The 20,789-nt window shown below is 41.7% G+C and overlaps 1 protein-coding gene and 1 long non-coding RNA gene across 2 annotated transcripts; one reads left to right on the top strand and one right to left on the bottom strand.

Moving 5' to 3' along the window:
• Window positions 1-1,724: 1,724 nt before the first annotated feature.
• Window positions 1,725-4,245, bottom strand: SLC25A4 (solute carrier family 25 member 4). The gene is made up of 4 exons (XM_039700193.1): window positions 4,040-4,245; window positions 3,308-3,794; window positions 2,875-3,015; window positions 1,725-2,562 (listed from the first exon to the last, which is right to left on the bottom strand). Exons 1-4 carry the CDS (start codon window positions 4,148-4,150, stop codon window positions 2,405-2,407), a joined length of 897 nt encoding a protein of 298 aa, XP_039556127.1. The 5' UTR covers window positions 4,151-4,245; the 3' UTR covers window positions 1,725-2,404.
• Window positions 4,246-4,319: 74 nt separating this feature from the next.
• LOC120497982 lies at window positions 4,320-11,028 on the top strand. Its single transcript, XR_005626602.1, has 3 exons — window positions 4,320-4,927; window positions 5,850-6,004; window positions 10,800-11,028. It is a non-coding gene; the product is annotated as an uncharacterized LOC120497982 (long non-coding RNA).
• Window positions 11,029-20,789: the final 9,761 nt, after the last annotated feature.

Below are 20,789 nucleotides of genomic sequence, written 5' to 3'. Positions count from 1 at the left end.
AATCTCCCACACTGTGCATTGCCTTTTAAGCAGATATGAGCCATTGACCTGTGTTTCCCATATGTTCTATTTAATGTACTTCCTCTTAGCCCAGTGGCATTTTCCTGCATTGATACCCCTTACTCTCTTTTTTAATTCTCCTTAGTTGTTTTTGCCTTTTTCTCTGGAATGTAAGTTCATTCATTTACACTTACTTGAAGTTTCTTTGCTTTCTCTTAATTATCTTATTCAGATATGCATTTCCCCTAAGTTTTTGCACATCTGTCTAGTACAGTGTCTCTCTGTAGCCAGCTTAGATCTTCCCTAGCACATCCAAATGCCACTTACAGCCTTATCAGTGAGCTAAAGGAGAACTGGATAGCTGGATTGTGTTAGCAAGCTTCTTATAAGGAGCTGTGAGGAAAGTGCAGAGGAAAGGGAAAAACAAGCGAATGAACAGAAACTGTGGCAGTTTTTAAGGAAAACTAATGCACTTTGAAAACCAGTGGAAATATCTTCTTCATAAACTTATGCTTGGAGAGATTGCAACCCTCATATTTACTATGGGAAAGAAAAGAGACCAAGTATCTAGAAAAGCAAGTATTTAAGAGAGCAACCATGAAAAAGAGAGATTAAACTATCAGGCAAAGTTTTGTCCTGGGACAAAAAAAAAAAACACAAAAAAACCCACAAACCCACAACTGTATTTGGTTAATTTAAAAACAGTCTGTCATTTTTTGGACCAGTATTTCCCAAATGCTTCTTTTTTTCAAGTGGATAGATGTTGCTTCCAGACACTGGTTAGTGGCTGGTACCTGCCTTCAGGGAGAACAGAGCTGCTGGTCTGAATCTGTGGCAGACAACCAGAGCCTCTCATGCCAAGTGACAGTGAGCTAGGACTTAGCTGCATCTGACAAAGGTTTCAGATAGGAAAAGGATAACTGGAAGCCATATATATGAAGCAGTACAAGATGAAGGTGAGGTAAAAGTTTATTTGATTATTACTTGCTTAGTCTTACCCCATTGCCCAGAGTCGTGGACACCCCAGTGATGGAAGTGTCCGAGGCCAGGAACAGCCTAGTAAACAGTGTCCCTGCACCTGGCAGGGATGTTGGATCTAGATGGACTCTAAGGTCTCTTCCACCACAAACTATGCTCTGATTCTGATTCTGTGGTTTTTGTCCTAGGTGGATACAAATGATTGTCTATATGTAGTCCAACTGAACAACTGCAACAGCCACACCTCACTTTCTCTCCTTTGCCTAATCAGACAGACTGTTCTTCCATGCACTCACAATCCCACAGCATCTAAAGTTTAAAAAGTGTATTAAGCATGTTCTGATCTCACTGGTAATTAATAGTGCAAGGTGTTCATAATGGTTCAATGTGTAGTTATTTTAATAATTCTTGAGTATTCAATTCTAAACAAATTTTTCAAGTAAATTAAGCAGTAATGACTTCACTATTCAATGAGATGCTTCAAAGTGAAGGGTAATATAAACAAATTATACCAGCAGCTAAAGCTAGGTGGAAGCTTATCTCTCAGATCTCTGGCTGCAGTGCCCTTAAACTGAATCCACTTGGTTTTGCAGTTGTAGAATTATCAATAACCTCAATAACTTCACCTACCTAAAGCTCAGTTAAAAAAACTGTCAAGAGACAGCCACTAAAAGTGTCCTGATTAGCACATCACCTTGGAGGACATGCTTGTAATGTGCTCAGTGTACTGAAAACAACAGGAAAAATTTCATTAATATATTAATTTATTTCATTTCAGTTTTAGTTCAATTGAACATCAGAGCAGACAACTTTTTCCTTTGTGACAATACAGGGAATTTTTGAAACACTGTATTTCCATGTTTTACAAAGTATGTCTGAAAAATCAGATTATGGTTTCAAGCATATTACTGTATAGTTTGTCAGGGAAGAGGCTACAGTTAGGAACTCAGCCTAGTGCTTTAGTACAGTTTATGATTTCAGACATACTTTTCACTTAATAATATATTAAAAAATAGAGCTTTAGAAGAAAACATGATTTTAAGTCATGTCATCACAGTGTTGGGTAGCTAGAGACATTACTTAATATAATAAATATTTCTGACAATCTATTAAGAATTCACAATATTAGATTTTAGACTAGGTAAAGATCACTTATATTTTGTCTTTAGACAAAATCTATTACCTGCAATTTGAAGTATAATATATACACAGGTTCCAATACAAATGGTGGAGGAATTCTCATAGAAAATGTAACTGTGATGTTGTGGACAATTTTAAATTAATGCGTCCTTATCTCTGCCACGTACATTACTCAAATTTTATTCTGTTTCCCTAGGAAATATTTTGTTGTCCATTACATCACAAGTTCGTATATTTAAAAAAGTTGATTGAGAACAATTGAACTACTGCATTATGATGTTATGTCTTAGACATACTTCTTGATTTCATCATAAAGTACTAATACAAAAGCTCCGCCCATGCCTCTCAACACATTCGACCAGGCACCCTTGAAGAACGCTTTGGATCCTTCGTCTTTAGCTATCTTCCTCCAGCAATCAATTGTGCCCTTATACATAATATCAGCTGTGGAAACAAACATAAATGTTAGAAAAGGCTTGAAGTTACACAGCAAGTATGTTGTTTAAAAATACAACAGTTGAAACAAAGTACAGCGAAGATTTAAAATATAGTAATCAATGAAGGAAAATTAATTCTCCATAGGAAATCAAGTAATTTCTCAGTCCTTTAGATCAACATGCAACGTGTTCCCCATAGATTTTTTAGAGACTCCAATGAGAAGGTTATCAATTCTCCGTAAGACAAAAAAATAGCCAGTATCTCTCATCTTATCCTGATGAAGAGAAACTTTCTGCAGCTAAAACCACTTATTCTTACCTCCCTTTCGGCCAGACTGCATCATCATCCTACGCCGCACAGTATCAAATGGATAAGAAACCAGCCCTGCCACTGCAGTGACACTCTGGGCAATCATCCAGCTCACTATGATGTGCACATTCTTTGGATCAGGCAACATACCTGTCATCAAGAACAAATGAACAGAATCAGTACAGAGGGAAAGGGCTGTGGGAAACATGGCTGTGAAAGGAATAAGCACCCACCAACCCCGGAGTCAATCCAAACCCAAGGCAGTTCAGAGCAGCAAGTAGAGGGAGGCAGGAGTGCACGTCAGAAACACCTGTGCACATTTCTAGCTCTGCACTCAACTGGTGCTGAGCCAAGCCCTGCTTGTCCTTGTATTGCCAAGTGCCCTAGAGTGCCTTTACTGAATGGATCTTCCCTTGCAGTCACTCTTCCATGCACTTCTTACCCTTGGCCGTATCGTATACCCCAAAATAGGCTGCTCTGTAGATGATGATGCCCTGGACAGACACACTAAATCCTTGGTACAAGCCCTTCAAGCCATCAGACTTAAAGATCTTGACAATGCAGTCGCCCAGGCCAGAGAACTCCCTCTCGGTGGCTCCTTTGCCCACATCAGCCGCCAGCCGGGTCCTGGCAAAATCCAGCGGGTAGACGAAGCAGAGGGAGGTGGCTCCCGCGGCACCCCCGGACGCAAGGTTTCCTGCGAAGTAGCGCCAGAACTGCTTGTGCTTGTCCACTCCGCCCAGGAAGATCTGCTTGTACTTGTCCTTGAAGGCGAAGTTAAGGGCCTGGGTGGGGAAGTACCGGATGACATTGGCCAAGTTGCCTCTCCAGAAGGAGGCGATGCCCTGCTCCTTGGGGATGCGGACTATGCAGTCCACGATGCCCTTGTACTGCTTATCGGCCGTGATCTGTTTGCTGGCATGCTGGACCTGCAGGGAGGAAGGAGCAGGACGGCACGGTGAGAGACGGGCACCGCGGGGTGACCGCGCACGCTGAAGGGCACGGACGGCGCCGGCCCAGCCCCCGGCACCGCCAGGCGGTGCTCCGCGTCCCGGGCAGCTCCCGCGTAACCGGAGCCGGCCGAGCTCCTGCCCATATTTAGTCACGCCGGGCAGCGCCCGCCGAGCCGGCACCACCTGTGGCGCGGCACCGCCGCCCCCCGTCGCCCCCTCACCTGCAGCAGCAACTTCACTCTCTCGATGGGGGCGACAGCCGTCTTGGAGACGGCGGCGGCGATCCCGCCGGCCAGAAAGTCCTTGACGAAGCTGAGCGCTTGGTCACCCATGCCGCGAGCCGGTCCGACAGCCCCGCCCGGAGAGAGGCAACGAGCGGACACTTCCCCACCCCGCCGGACAAATGTCCCCGCGGCCCGCGCCGCCCCGCTTATAGCCCGCGGCCTCTCGCGATAGGAGGAGGCGCCCCCCCGGCGCGCGGGCATTGGCTGCGCCCCGCCGGGCCCGCCCCGCCATGTTCCCCCGAGCGGCGGCCGCGAGGGACGCGGGGCCCGGGACGTTTAAAGGGCAAATTAAAGTTATCTGGTGCCTGCTGGGGAACGCGGTGTCACAGCATGTGCCCGCTGTATTTATAGCTCCCGGGAGGCACCGGAGGGAAGATGGGGAGCCGGCAGGAGCGCTTCAGGCCGTGTTAAGCGTTCCGTGCGGGCGAGAGGCAGCGGCTGAGGGCTGAGGGCTGCCCGGGGCGGTCTGAGGAGAGGAGAGCAGAGCAGAGCAGAGCGCGCCCAGCCCGCGGCAGTGCATTAGCCTTGCCCTCATGCGCGTGGAGTCACGCAGAGAGGGGCGCCAGGGGTGTCGTGCCCAGCAGCAAAGGTCCCCAGGGATGCACTGCCAGCCGGGAAAGGGGGTGCTGTGTTCACAGGCATCAGGGACCAGGACTGGACTGCGCCTCTCTTGAGTCAAGGCCAGAGCTGCTTCATGCTGTGCGCACTGTGCGGGGCTTGCAGGCATCGAGGTCTTTAAATAGCCCAGCCTGCGCTGGGACTCGGCTTTCCCGAGGAGGAGACAGCATGCCTTTCTGCATTATACCCTCATTTCACCCCTGCAAGGTCAGACCCTCGCAAGACCCACAGGCAATCCCCTCTTCAAAGAGAGGGAGGGAAGGAGGAGACGGGAAGCACATGCCCAGGCAGGCTGAAATTGCTTGACTGGCACCAAGTGTGAAAGAAGAGTAAAGGCTGTAGTGAAGCTGCCTTTATGCAGCATCTGGTTCTTAGAAAAATGTTTGGGTCTCACTTGAAGACAAAATGGCTCCCCCGTTAGTTTCTCATCTGTTCTTTCTGGCTGACCCCCATAAGAAAACAACAGCTTATGATTCATTGTTGGGTGACTTAGTTGTGTGGAAGAGTTATGTAAAAGGCAATGCCGGAAGGTATAGATGCATACCAAGGAGTTTCCCCTGCAGAGCTAATAAGACAGAAAAATGTTATACCAAGGAACTTGTAAGGGTCTCTTTTGATTTGGTAATATGGTATCAGTAGTGAAAATGGAATTCATCTTAATGTACATGCTAAAATCTTGGCTGTTCCACAAAAAGACATTCTATACGGGGCAGTGCATCTCTTCTCACCAGTGTGTGTGTTAGCATGAGTCAATGGGATGGTACATTTGATCCCGTCTCTCTTGCCCTCTGCTGCTCTTAGGTCTGTTGAGGTCTCTTCTCATGAGTCTCAAGTGTGAGAAGTGGATGCCAGCTGTGATTTCCAGAAGCACCCTTTTGTACCTTGGCCTCCTGAGAAGAAGGAGCTTTTCCCCAGCTTCTAAGAAAGGGGACAAGAGCTACCCACCAAAGAGATATTTTCCCAAGCAAGGACCAAAGGCAGGTGCATAGGGGAAACACAGGGGATTCCCTAGAATTAGGCTGAGTTGAAAGGAGTTTTATTTAACATATGTGGCTGCCTGCTACCTTTGACCTTTCCTTTTTTTCCCTCATACTTCACTCACCAGGTCTGGTGTCTCCTCTTTTCACAGGAAAGCAAACACCCATTTAACATTTCGAGGCTTCTGCTGCTGGTTTCACACAGACCCCTGGGATAATGATGCTCAGAGCTGCTGCCTGACTACCCAGACTGCTAAGGTCTCCTCAGGGTGTGCACTCAGGTGTCAGCCCTGCTGGCTGGGGTATGGTGAGTGGGAGATGGGAGTGGTGGTGGGATGCTGCTGGGGAGGAAAGGCAGTGGGGGGTCTGAAGTAAGCCTGGAGTGGGGGTCTAGCCTGAAAGGATTGTTTGCCAGCCCCTTCCCCACCACCTTTGATTTAGATTGGTGGGGGGGAAGGGGGGAATTATTTTTTAGGTTATTTAAATTGTTGGGGCTTTTAAAATGACATTTTAATAAAGTCTTTATCACAAGAATTCTAGTTAGTTTTTGAAGTTGTTGTTGGCTATCATCATCACATCCAGAGAGATTGTTTGATCTGATATTTCTGTAGCAGTAGTATTGTTTACCCATAACTGCCAGTATTTAAAGAAAGGACTGCATAGCAAGTGAGTTGCTACTTATTCTGCTTCTGCTCTCCCTTCTCTGAGCCCACATATCTATTTCCAGGAGAGACTTTGCTTGCAAACAGTTTTAACAAAGGCTGGGACAGACCAGGGCATGTGTTGCCTACTTTGAGAGTTATTCTTAATTCATTTAATTTTTGCTCCAAATGCCTGATTTGAGTCTTTCCTATGTATGATGATGAGGGGCAGTTTGCTACTTAGTGCAGAAGTTTAAACATATTCTGTAAGGAATTTACTGCTAACTCTACCTTGAGCGTAAGCATTTCCAGAACTAGCTGGAAATGTCATTTAAAAAAGCTAAATAACCTTTGGTTTTCATACAGTTAGTTGGTATTTGTTATTCAATATTCCGATACTTTCCTAGAGAAATGGTTAAAACAGTCCTGAAAATGCAATCTCTCTGAATTATTGAAAGCAGTCTTTCAAGCTTCATTTTCCTTAGATCTTTGCAGCTTTGGATGGATTTTTTTTTCTAGGCTGAGTTTGTGGGTGCTCTGCTCTGCTGACATAGCATAAAGACACTGCAATTTGTTCTTAACAATTCTGAGCTAAAAACAACCTAGATCTACATTTTTGAGAGTGATTAGTTACTGACTGCATTGTGCTTTGGTGGTGAATAGCCAGCTTGAAACACTACAGGAGATCAACTGTTCCAAAGTAGTGCATACCCTTGTTTACTTACATATCCAAGACACTGGAAACCTGAGCACTGGGGCTAGGCCAGACACAAAACAAAAAAGCTTTTCATCAGAAGTCAGCAGTCCAAGCCTGATGGCAGACACAAGGGGGAGCACAAGGAATCAGTCAGAACATCCTGACTCCCAGCCTAGACAGAGGTGAGTAGACAGTGTATTGGGAAAATGCCAAGAAGAAAGATGTTGGTTTTTTTCAGGAATGATTTGTGGAGTTGTGGTAAGTTCTCATTTTTAAGATTGATGCATATTTGAATTCAGAAAGAGGAGAGTAAGAGACCCAGAACAGAGCTAATTGAGGATAAGAGTTGAAGAGGAATAATGAGGTTGGTGATGACAAAGATGATCAAGAAGGACAAAATAGTGTGAGCATTGAGTTTGTTTTGGCAGGTATTAATGAGGGTTATTTTATCTGAGTGTTGGTATTACCTGTCTTAGGAGCTTATATTGAGCTGGAGAGAGGGAAAAGTGGACAGTAAGTGTAAGCAGCACATTGAGAAGTGTTAGTGCTGGAAATAGCAGTAACAGTCAACGTAAGGTGTGTTTGTTTATTACAGCATGTCTGTAATGTGAGGTGAGGAGTTGGAGGAGGGTCAGTATTTTGGAAGAAAACCAAGGAAATGGATAAAAATTAATCTGAAACGGACCAGGAGTTTCTGTTGTAACAGGACAAGCATGGGGCATAGAAGTAGGAGGGAAAAAATACCCAACCTGTGACACAAGGAATAAACTTGTAGGAAGTGAGCATATTAATATTTCCTTTGGCAAGGATTTGTGCAGAAGATTTTCAAGAAAAGAGCTCTTGAAAAGTGCTTAATTTAACTTGGAAAAGTAGGAAGAAAATTTATAAAGATGGCACAACTGGAAGGGAAGACAGTAAACCTGGTCACAGATCAGCCAGGAATTTGAAGCTGGGCAGACTGAGTTATGTGTTTGGAAATCATACTTCATAATTCACGAGATAGGAGTGGAGAGTAAGAAACAGAGCAAATCTACAGTCAATTTGTGCTAGAAAAGAAAGATAAAGAAGGAGGAAGTGGGCTGAGATTGGATAGGATATTCTCAATCTGATGAGATGAAAATAATGAAAAGGGCAAGTGAGAGGATATGAGGAAGGACATGGCAGGCAAGGGAAATAATCAGAGAGGAAGGATGAGATAACAGAGGTCAGGGAAAAGCAATTCTTGCTGCAGACCTTGTCAAAAGAATGGCTCTTTCAGGGACTAGAACCCTGAGTGAGAGGTGCAGGGGAAATGAGTGGGCCAAGGCAATTAGACATACAGGTGACTGCTACAGAGTGCCACCAAGGACATCAGTATGAAGCTTGGAAGCTTCCTGAGTGTGAGAAATTGTGAAGAAGGGAAAAAAGTCAGTTGAAATCACAGAAGGCTGCTCGGAGGAGCTGGCTGACTGGCTGGCAGTTCTTCAGACCAGAAAAGAGCTGAGATATTGCTCAAAGGCAGACAAAATGTCATGGGGGTGGTGAGGATAGCCTCAGTGTGTGAGTAAGGGGTGGGATGGGATGGAGAGAATGGAGGTCTCTGTAAGAGAATGATTCTGCAGAGAGTCAGGCAAGGGCATCTAGAATGTGTGGACATTGGATTTAATGTGTGGGAAATATTTAATGTGTATCTCCCTGCTGCAGCAAGTGAGGAGAAGAAAGGGGAGTGGACCAGGCAGAAGGATAGAACAGGAATACAAGAAGGGGCAATTGAGCAATGGTAAAGTCTTGAGAGTGGGAATAGAGAGGTGTAGGTGTGGAAAATAGCACCAAGGAGGCAGAGTGAGGGGTAGGGCTCATTGCCTCAGGTAGATTGTTTAAGAAACAAGAAGCAGCAGTAGAAGGAATAAAAAGGGAGAGAGGAAACCAGACTAGGGCGGGGGTGGTGGTGGGAACTAGAGGAGTACAGAAGTAAGTTGCAGCAAGAGAGCACATGAGAGATATGGAGAAATAGCCCACAGCTGAGGTTAACCAAGACAGACAGAGTCTCCCTGGTCTGCAGTGACTGGTTTCCTCTTGTGCATGTGTGTGGCCAGCATGTTATACTTTTGACATTCCCTGTTGACTGAACTAATAATGAAACTGTGTATGTTAACTGAATGTCTTCTACCACATCAAAAATTGCCCTGGTGAAGGCAACTTACCTCAGGTTAATATGTTTTTTTTCAATTTTCAGTGCTTCATTGGCTTCACTAGTGGCCACTCTGAGGTACTGGAGAAGGCAAAAATCACTGGAAAAAGTGGGGTGTGAGGAACCAGGGAGAAGGGAAACAAATCAAGCATCAATACTGCAGGATTTGGTTCCTCATCAGAGATTTGTTTATTTCATAAAGGTTTCAGATCCTTAGAGCAACAGAACTAAACCAGCAGCTATCTGGTACTCAAACCAGACAAGCACTAATTTCTGCTACTCTAGTTGTTTGAAGAATTGCAATCACAGTCTTTACCCTGAAATTAATTTCACCTCTCTATAGGACTGTACAGTAAATACTTGGTATGCTGTACACACAATAACACTTTTGCTAAGATTCAGAACTCCAGTGGTTTTTCCTCATAGGTCTCAACATACCTTGAGAAAAAAATCATCCTTTATGTCACAGGTGTGCATTACAGTGGATAATGAATGGATTCTACAGTCTGTCGTAAACATTTACAGTACTCTAGAATATCTATTCATTGTTTGATTATTAATGCAGTCATGACATAAACACAACAGTACACATTACAGATTTTGGTAAACTCATAAAACAGAGGTATTGTGGACAGTTTGCAAGCCATGTATAGAAGCACATTAATGACTTGTTAGACTCCATAATACTTCATTTACTCTTTATTAACTCTTCTTTGGTAAATATATTTTGATATAAAGCATAACTCTTTATCCTCAGACTGCATTTTGGAAGAAAAGACAAAGACAAGTGAAACGACTTTCTCAAGGTCATTTTGTCAGTGTGTGCTAGAGCAAGGCATGAATAGAGCTTTCCAAGTTTTGCCAGATCTCTTTTGCACATGCCATTATATTAAAAGTCAAGATTATATTTGTTCCAATAATACCACTAAAACTTATTCAAAACAAGCCTAAAGTAAAATTTGAAAGCCTACTTTGCAGCTGGAAGGAATGTTGTACATTTTGGTGTACAACATCTTTTGGTGCGGATCTCAGCAGAAAATAATTTCAAAGCCTACTTTGCAGCTGGAAGGAATGTTGTACTTTTTCTTTTGGTGCAGATCTCAGCAGAAAATAATTTTTTGGGTAATTTCCAAACATGTTTCATTACATGGTGGAATGTATATCCCTTCTTGGATTCAGTGATTTTCAGGTTTTGTGCTTCCAGGAAAAAAATAGATGCTGAGAGGATCAGTGATGTTTATAAGTGATTTTCAGGTTTTGTGCTTCCAGGAAAAAAAATAGATGCTGAGAGGATTGGTAATGTTTATATTTTTTTTTTAATTGTAGTTTAAACTAATTTTGCATGGAAGAAATGAGATCTGGAGAATGTTGTGTTCTGTGCAAAAACTGTGACCTTCAGGGCAAAGTTTGCCTCTCAAGAAAAGTCTATACTTCCAGGGTCTAAATTGTTATGTTTGATAAATACTTGAGGCTTCATTTTCCCACTTGCTAGCTTGAAATACTCTATTTGCCATAATTTTTGTCTTATTTTCCTGAGATAGAAGTTGTGCTAAGAGATAATTAGCATTGTGGTTTGCTTTTCTGCACGTTCCAGTTCGTTGCCAGGGATATGCTTGTCATGGTGTTCACCAGATCACTTGGAAGGTGTGACAGCTGCCAACAGTATCAGCAATGCCTGGGCAGGTGTGTGATCAGAGCAAAGCCAAGCTATGGCTGAAACCCTCTGTATTTTCCAGAAGACACAATTTTCCTTTGCTGCTGGTGAGTAACACATCTTAGCAGTAACATTTCAAATGTCCTGATGAGGAAATAAAGTTTTTCACCAAGTTCTCCTGCTTTCCTAGTGGGTTTTTTTAAAATGTTTGTTTGTTTCCAAACTGGAGAAATGCTGCGTTGTGTGAATGCAGAATTCAGATGCACCTGCTTAACTTCCATGACCTAGAAAATAGGTCTGATTTGTTTTCAGAGCTTGGCAAAACAAAGCTATTAAAAAGTGAAAGTAATGATATCGACTTTTCTGACCTGAAGGTTACAATATGCTCTTCTTCAGAAAATCTTCTGGTCTGGAAGAATGTCTAGTATGACACCCAGCCCTCTTTATGTAGTGCAACATTCTTTACATTATTTGTGCAGTCCCCTGTGTGATGACTCCCATGTTCAGCTTTCCGTAGCTCTAGTGACTCTTGCATAGTTTTCAATTGCCTGCCTCTTCTTAGAGTTGTAGGGACTTGTTCTTTCTTCTTAGGTCCACATAAACAAGTAATTACCATTTTAAATCATTCATACAACATCGGTGCAAGTCAGGGTATATAAGGAAATCTCATGTAGCGTTTCAAGTAGAGTTTTATTTTCTATTTTGCTCGAGCTTATTCTTCTAAATATTGTCTTAGTATAAATCTTAATGGGATAATGTAAGTCATTGTTCTATTCAATTCAAGTTGGTCTCTGCTCTTTTCAATACATGTTTTTATCTTCCTTGCAGTCATTTTGGAGTATCAAAATTATTTAAGTTGACCTTATGTTATATTTGTTTTGTTAATCTTCTGGTTTCTATTTTCTAAGTTGTTTCTCTGTGTGATTTTACAGTTCTAGGTATTTTAAAAATCATTCTTTCAGGCAGACAGGTTTGAATTGTTAAATTATTTAAGTGATTTATTTGTTTTCCATCTGCTATTTCTGACATCTAGTTATAATACAATAATTTTCTTTTATTAAAAGTGTCAATATTGTTAGACCTTGCTCAAGTTGTTACATCTTCGTTTTCAGATCTTTTGCAGAGTTTCTCACTGTGATTTTACTCTAGACTAGTCTTTCTTCTGTGAAATAGTTCATAATTTTCTTGCTGACAGTAATTTTATTTTCATATGTTGTAGGAAAAAATTAAATAATTTCTGACAGTAGTATATATTTAACAGAATCACAGCTTTGTGCACAGTCAGATAACTGCACTGCAATAGCAAAACAAGGTAATAATATTTTTATAATATAGAAACAACTTTATGCATTAAATGTGGATGTAATTTTTACGCATACTTGCAATAGCTATTAGCACAACGGTTTTAATAGAATTTCAAGCTTATTTTCAAGTAAGTGAGAAATAATGAATTGTATTAGTGAATGAATCATCAAATTTTTGTCACCCTACCCTGGTTGAATAGACCACAATAACATTGTTGTTATAATTCAAATTGTATTATTACAATGCCAGAAATGCTTTTTAATAAATTGAAATATTAATATTTCTGCATTTTGCAAGAAAATGGCAAATTAAGGTCAGTTCCATGCCACACATTATTAAAATGCATGAAGAAAAAAAGGTCTGCTGAAAAGCCAAAATCCCAGCAAGTGGGATGCTGATATTGAAGATGGCAACTGCCTTGCTAGACTGAGAAAACTGAGTGAGAAAGTCTTTAGATGCCAGAGTTTATGGTTTTTTGGCTTAAAAACTCATGTCCCTTCATGGGGTATTCAATGCTTCAGAACTCACTGTGGAAAAGGTCTAGTTTGAGTCCCAGGTCCAAAAATTCCTTTGAATTTGACTTTCTCCAGCTGAGATGGTATACAGTATATGAAAGGGAACAAATTATGGGGACAAAAGCAGAAGTCAGGAAGCAATTAGATTGTGTGGTATATTACCTCAGCTTGATGAAAAAAAAAGCAACAATCTGTATTTCATTCAGTCCTAGAGAATGACTGCCAGTTTCTGATTCACTGGGAATTCAGTTTAATACTTATAAATCTTAAGAAATAAACGAAGATACTGTATTGACATACATTCTTAAATGTTGCTGTATTATTTCAAATTGACATATATGTATGTACAGTTATAGGTAGGTATGAATTAATTCATGCTGTGAAATTGGCTTGCAGTTCAGCACTGTAAAAGGAATTGTCCTATTGCTCCATTTAATTTATTTTCCTTTGTAGTAATATACAGTAATGGAAGAAGGTGAGATTGAGCTGTTTTCTATTTTCCAGACAGCTCTAAAGGGATAGAAGACAGGGGGTGTTCTGAGTATGTATAGTGAGGAAAACTGAGATGTTAGGAACAATGGTGCAGACATGAAACAGTCTTGAAATAGTCAGCCAGGGATAAATTATCTGGACCTTGTCAGTTCCTTCCAAGATCATAGTGGTGGGGGATCACCCAGCAGCTGAGTCTGCTGCTTGTTTGTGATTTGCCTTTCAGATGTTCAGTTGTAGGTTGGTGTCCTTTTTTTCTGCGTGGAGCTAGACCAGCGACTCAGGTCAGAAGAAACAGTTCAAATAGATCTTTATGCAATTTAAAATATCCCTCTGGCTTCCATACATTTTCATCAATGCCCTGCTTCATTTTTTGAGGTGTTCTTGAAGTTGCAGGCTTTCTTGTCCACTGCTAATAATCCACAGACAGAGGAGCTAACACTAAACGAGTGAAAAGTTGTGAGACAGCAGTGTTGCAGGAACCCAGCGGCTTATTCTATACTTTTGTCTCCTGTTCTGCCCCTCACCTCTGCAAAATAAGATTTAAAAATCCAAACCACCATAAGCAGAGAACTTCTCTTCCCCTTATTCCTCCACTTCTGAAACATGCTCTGTTTGAGAGGAGAAGAGAGCCCATTGATATAGTTTTGGGAAAGCTATCCTAAAGCCGTGCACTTTCTCCTACTGGGCACAGCTTGGCAGGGGAGGTTGCTCTCAGTTTGGAGCAGCAGTGATGTGGACAGGAGGAGGTTGATTACAGCAAGGGATGAGAAGCATGCATTTACATAGTCTCCTTTTCCCTGCCACCTCTCCACTCTCCAGCAAGCATGGGTTTATTTTAGCATTGGCATTCTGAAGTAGGATTAATTTTCCCCTGAATAGGTCAGGCTGGAGCAGAGCCAGGAAACATGGCCTTTCATAGCTGGGGTGACTCAGGAAGGCAGAGATACCTACTAAGTAGACAGGGCCCATAACTGCTGGGCCAATGCCCAGTGCAAGAGAAGTATCCTGGAATAACCTTTCTGATAAACAGCAGAAAAGTCCGTATGGAGTCTTTTTCCAGAAGCTGATGCCAGGCTGAACCAGGCTGTTGTGCTGCCCTCTGCTGTTTGCATTTGGGGAAAAAAGTCAGTCAGTGATGAAATCCCGCAAATCTGAAACAAAGTATGACCGGGAAAGCAGTAGCAGGTGAACGTGTGCTTTCAGCCTCGCATTTCAGGCAGTGCTTCAGCCAGCTGAAATGTGCCCTGTATCTTCACTAGCAGTTCTGTTCATAGTAACAGAACATAGCTAATAGTTTTCTTACAAATTTTAGCACTGGTAGGGCCCTTGTGGCTCTGCAAAGCAACTTGTGACAGAAATCATGCTTTTTGACATGCTTGTTTGTGTTTCAGTGTGCAGGGGAGACGCAGAGTAAGACATTTCCATCTGTAATTCAGATTTTAAAAACTTTGCTATACTTATTATTATGTAGAATTATTTAATTCCCTACTTACACATATTTGATACAAAGTTGTGTAGAAAGCTACAGCCATGTCTAAATACATGACACCTGTGTCTAGGACCTTTTTACCGTAGCTAATGTATCAGACAGCGTGGAAGTAGTCTGATATGTCATCAGAACTAGAGGAAATTGCCATTAAGTGGTATTTCCTGGCCCTGATGCAGTGTGCTCCTGATAGACTTGGAGCCTGTGTAGCCCCAAGCACTTGCACATCTGCAGATGTCCCAGCAGCTGCAAGAACTGTGTTTAGGGTTCTGCTCAGAAACATAACAGCTGGGCTGATTTCATGGCCCTAGATGAAGTAAATGAGCTTGTGGTATATGATTCTGGAAACTCACTACTTTGCTTCACAAAGGAGGTGTTAATGTTAAGCTTTGATCCCATCTTAATGCTTGTATCTTTAAATGTGATATGCATGTTTCACTTTTTGATACTGATTTTAAAACAGTTGACTTCAATTTCTTTGTCACAAATATCCCATCCCAACTGTGTGGGATGGTGACTTAGCTATCAATGTGCCTGTGACTCCCTTTCAAAGGAAAGAAACTTCTTATTTTATAACTAATAAAAAAATTATAAAATCAAAATAAATACAGAACTGATCAGAACCTTGTGACTCAGCTAATGTCATAGGGTGATAAATAAAAGCATCTGTAGTAATTTGTCCTGTCAGCAACTCAACAAATTGTTGTACAATGTACAGAGGCTTGTGTGACTTGTTTATGCAGGCAGTTAATGAATAATAAATAAAAGCTTCTTTCAAAATAGGTGAGTTAATTAATGATTTTTAGAGGTGTGATTTCACTTTGAGAAGTGGCTGTAACAGTGGAGCTGTGAGGCTGTTTATTGGCTTTCCCTGTCTTCAGCAGCGAATACTTCTAATTCTCTTAGAGCAACAATTTTCTAACATTCAAGCCCGCAACCTCAAACTGAACTTTAAAGGTGAGGACTTTTCTGCTTGTGTTGTAAACCATAATCAGGCCATAACTCTGGGCCTGTCTGGGGGAAGACAGAGAACCAGTATAACCAGGATGTTTGGCCTTCCAGTTGGTTTGTTCTTCATTTTTGTGATCATTTGGCTTCATTTCCCAGGCTCCCAATAGCAGAAGAGCAAGACTATACCATTGTCTGCCTGTGATGCTGATTTGTGCAAGCAATATTCACAGCTCAGCCAAGTTGGCAGGAGGACTTTGTTGAATAGAAGTGATCATATTGCTTTCTACAGAGCCCAAGTGTTTGGTTGGTTAGTATTTGATTCCATCACATTAGCATTTACAGCATGAAACAATTCTAATGGAAGATAAAAAACAGATCAGTTTTACTTGTAGTCTCAGAACTTGAGGATATGGCTTGAAAAAAAGTGGGAACAGGTAAAATCTGATTGTGTTCTTTTTTTCATAGATTTCACAGGGAAATGGGAGACAGGAAAACTATCTTGTGTGACTGCAGTTGAAGCAAAGTTGACAAATTTGGTTCAGTCTGATTTTATTTCACTCTTGGCCACATTTATTTCATTTAACTTGTGACCCTTTTGTGGGTGTAAACTGCTGAAGTTGCAGAAGTCAAAGAAGTGTGTGAAATTTGAAACACAGAAAAATCACTTGTGATAGGAAGAGAGGGATTGACAGTTTGATGCTACTATATGAGCACCTTCTGAGATGTGCCAAGAAATCATGCATTAAACATGTGTGTATCCTTCATTTTATAGTAATTGAGTTGACATGTAGATAAAGGCTCTGTGAATATCTGCGTAGGTGAGTTCCAGCCTGCACCAATCCTGCAGTGGAAGATTTGCTGACAGTTTGTGGGCTCCATTGCTTGCAAAGTGGCAACATCACTAAGTTCATTCAGGAAGGGGTATTTGCACAGGCTTGCAAAGACCATCATCCTTCTTTTATTAGGTGGCTTTTATAGTTCCCAGGTATTTGGATACCAAGGTGGATTGATCTCTTCTTTTGTTTGTTTCTTGTTACTTTCAGTAGCTGTGCAGAGCCTCTTCCAGCAGAGTGCTCTCAGTCCCTTACAGACACAGACAAACCACAAGCAGTGACCAATGGAGAAATCCTCAGTCTTTAGCACCTTTGCATTCCTCTTGAAGCTGCTGGATAAATGGTTTAAGGAACCAGTTTAGGTAACCAGGTGGAAATATCCCTGCACTTGGGGTTTGACAGCATGGGCAAAAACTGTATGTGGCTCTCAGTCTTTTTTTTTTTTTTTTTTTTTTTTTTTAAATTTTAATTTTTTAAAGATGCTTCTCAGCTGGACTTGTGTGTTTTTCACTGCTTTGTTCTGGAGTACTGGTCACCAGAGGACCAGTTCAGAAGTAATTGTGTAGTTGTGCAGTCAGCAAAGTGTCCTAAATAATTCACTACTGTGCCCAGTTGGTTGTTTGGGATCGCGGATATGTTGTTTATATTAGACAGTATTTCTGTAAACTCCCTTTAGTCCTATGCCATTCCTGAACAGCGCAGGCTGAACTTGTATGCCAGGAGGGGGAAGGGAGAAAATTATTCACTTACCATGTAGGGTGGGTAACTTTCTTAAAATGGAATTGGACCCTTTCTCCAAGTGGAAGATGGACTCTGGTTAAAGTAGTTAAATCTTTTCAGTAACCTAGGCCTCATTTGTTTTCAATGTGTGTGAAAGTATGCTTTCTTAGTACTGTTTTGTCCTTTTTAGATTTTTCACTGGAATAACTGACAAAGAGAAGGGTGAATAATGAACAAGAATTTCAAAAAGCACTTGAATACTGGTAAGAACAATTTTCTATTATTCTGTGATTCTGTGATTCTGTGAAACAATCTCTCTGTGGGGACATAGAATTTTAACTTCCTAGGAGTGTTTCCTTCAGCACCCTTTTTCATAGTGCCTACATCTGAATGCATTCAGGGCATTTGTGTTTCTGTATGAGGGAAACTATGTTAATTAACTGGATTCTTTAAGGGGCAGGGAAATAACATTTTTTTCCAGTTGATTTTTCATTTTCAAACCACAAATGGACAATACTCTGCTACTCGTAATCCTCAATGTGCCCAACATGCTGATGACCTGAAGACTAAAAATCTGAAAATCTTTTCATTATTCTGTCATGTTAGAGATTCTTGTCCTTTGTTCAGGATGGTGCCATAGCTGTAGCTTCAAATATCCTGTATCTTTAAGGGGAATATTGCATTATCATGTTTTATTTGTGCTCCATTCTGAGTTCAGAGAGCAGTTTCTGCCATGTGTCTCTAAGAGGGAGATCTCAGCACTGCAGGAATGAGTTTGACAGCTCCTGATTATGCTTTGATTGCAGTCTGTCTGAATGTGTGGAGGCATCAGCTTCATGGTGGTTATTAGTCACTAGTTGATATTGCTTCAGCACAAATTTTCTTTTTTTTTTCCACCATTTCCTGTAAGTTGCATTTATTTCAGATATGTAGGGTTTTATTGCTGTCAGTGTTTTCACAAGAACAGATAATTTTACATCATGATCCTCTTAATCTTTTCAGCTGGAAGTCCAGCTGCACCCATCTTCTGGTTTTTCTAGCCAAGGTATGCCTGCAGATGGCTCATACCAAGTGTCTGAGATTCTTTAGTAATTTCACCCATTTCACTAGTGGGCACTTCTGGGTGTTGTCCTGATCAGAGGGGAGTCACTTGGAGTGGAAAGTAACAGATGATGATTGGAAAAGATGAACTTCCTGCTACCACAGATATTACTGAAGTCTCTTCAAGACTGGGGGATCTGAAGCTGTCCTGTAAAACAGCTTACAAACTGGTGTTCACAGAGAGCTTTCTTCTGTGTTCTCCTCTGCAAATAAATTCCTTTTTTTGCATTGCTTATTCCAGGCTGGGAACAGGAGGCTCTGCTGCACCTCCTACAGTCCACTTTCAACAAGGAAATAATACCTGTCTTGGTTGTCATCAGTAGCTATAGTTCTTCATGGCTTCCTTCTACCTCACTTTTCCTTTGGGTATATTTAAAGACCTGCTTGTCTTGGAGGTGCCTTTTCAGTACATTGGTGCATTGTCAGTGGAGCAGAAGAGTGGCATTGGACTGTCTGTTCTGAAGTGTCTGTCTGGTATCTGCTGTGATGAGCTGCTTGGATGGATGTGACAGGTTAGCCCTGACCAGCACCTAAATATCCACACAGCCACTCAGTCATTCCCAGGCAGGATAGGGGAGAGAACAGGAAGAGCACAAGTTATAAAACTTGGGTTCAAGCAAGGATTTTACTAAGTGAAAGAAAAAATGCAAAGGGATGCAAAACTGGTCATTCACCACCTTCCACAAGCTGTCTCTGAGCAGCAGCTACAATGGCTATCTTGGGAGGAAGCCCCACACCCAATTTTTAACACAGAGCATGATATTACATGGGATGGAATAGTCCTTCGGCCCATTTAAGTCAGCTGTTCTGGCACTGTTCCCTCCCATCTTCTTGAGAGAACAAGATATAATAGCTTTAAATTGAGAGAGGGCAGGTTTACATTAGATATTGGAAAGAAATTCATTACTGTGAGGGGGGTGAGGCACTGGCAGAGGTTGCCCAGAGATGTCATGGATTCCCATTCCTGGGACTGTTCAAGGCCAAGTTGGAGGGGGCTTTGAGCAATCTAGTATTGAGGCAGGTGTCCCTGCCTATGCCAGGGAGGTTGGAAGTGGATGATCTTTAAGCTTCTTCCAAGCCAAACTATTCTATGATTCTTGTGCCTGCCCTCCCCAACCTATTCCCTGGAGGGGTCAGCATGAGAAAAAGAGAAAGCCTTGATGCTGTGCTGTGCAACACTGTTTAGCAATAGCCAAAAGACTGGTGTGTTATCAACAACACTGTTTTAGTCACAAATCCAAAACACATATGGGCTTTCATGAAATCAATTCAGTTCCAGCCAGACATGGTAGAACACAGCTTCTTTACACTAATTTGTAGTAGATCAGGAGAGTTTCGTGGATGGCATAAGGACCCTGATGACTCAGTGACAGCTCAACTCTTTCTCTTTTCCCATCATATGTTCCCCATCGCCTCTCATGTCAGCACTAGCAATCATGCAGTCTTACAAAAACTGAATTTTCAGCACGTCCTCAATAGTGAGTCAAAGCTGTTACGTAGGCAGGGAGCTGGGAAAAGTGACAGAAGTGACCTTTCTGGAATGGACGTGTCAGTTTGTGACATAGCTGCGTGGTTGTTATACAGTGGTTGTACTTCTTCATTCTTATCTACCCCTAACTAATCTCCCCCACCTTCATTTTGCTCCTAAATGTCTGCTCTCACTCTGAGGTCTGTAGCTCCTACTTCAGTTTCAGAGCATTTATCTAGAGAAAACTCTATATGCAAAAAAGGATCCAGTGACTTGGTTCTCTGAAGCTGTGATGCATGGATCTCTCATTAGCAGTTAACTAGAAAAAGAAACATAATATCTAATGTATGATATAGAACTAGAGATAAAATTCACTCATATACATTATGTCTGCCAGTGCAGGACAGAGGAGATTAATGTTTAACTTCGTGTGTTTTTTCTTAGGGGGTCTCTACACAGGTCATTAGAATAGATATGGAGTATTACCACGTTTTTTTAACTTTTTTTTTCTTTAAATTTGGAACATGTGCGACATATGTGGGAGGGTTTTCATATAAAGTTCCTCTGCTGAAAGAGCAGAGTGGTATTTTTGGAATGTCCTGGCCACTAGATGGCAGGGTGCCCTTTGGATAAAGGAAGTACTAGGCTCTGTTGGACACTAATTTGCTCTCAGTGTCCAAACCTCTTATTGAGATTATCAAGAGTTTTGCTGGAGTGGGGAGTGCCTACAGCTCTGGAGAGATTTCTCCAGACAGTACTTACATGCATTTTTAAATTTTCTCCAGTAAATTAGAGACCTAATTGAATTCTGCCAAGCTTGACACAATAAAATAATAAAGAAAAGCTGTGATTTAACCACAATTAAATAATATGTTAGTGAATATGTTGGAGAAATCTCTGCCCCCTGTGCACGTGCTGTTTTTACTGTGCCAAGTTCTGAAGTACTCAGTCCTTGAAGTGAATTCAAAAGAGGAGGCTAGCCCAAGTTGTGACCTTGGAGTCTGGCTTTAAATAGTTCAGACTGACAGTTTGCTGCAGGTGGAGGATCCAGTTAGCATT

This window comes from Passer montanus, unplaced genomic scaffold (assembly GCF_014805655.1).
Source record: "Passer montanus isolate IOZ18808 unplaced genomic scaffold, ASM1480565v1 scaffold14, whole genome shotgun sequence".
Lineage (NCBI taxonomy): Eukaryota > Metazoa > Chordata > Aves > Passeriformes > Passeridae > Passer > Passer montanus.
The sequence above is the reverse complement of the archived record's forward strand: the minus strand, read 5'-3'. Positions and strand labels throughout refer to the sequence as shown.

What these genes read in the sequence shown, in the direction of transcription:
- SLC25A4 (XM_039700193.1), bottom strand. Translation starts at nt 4,150, where the DNA reads ATGGGTGACCAAGCGCTCAGCTTCGTCAAGGACTTTCTGGCCGGCGGG. An exon ending in GAGTGAAGTTGCTGCTGCAG is followed by an intron (nt 3,795 to 4,039) that starts GTGAGGGGGCGA and finishes TCCTCCCTGCAG; the next exon opens with GTCCAGCATGCCAGCAAACA. An exon ending in GGTATACGATACGGCCAAGG is followed by an intron (nt 3,016 to 3,307) that starts GTAAGAAGTGCA and finishes TCTTGATGACAG; the next exon opens with GTATGTTGCCTGATCCAAAG.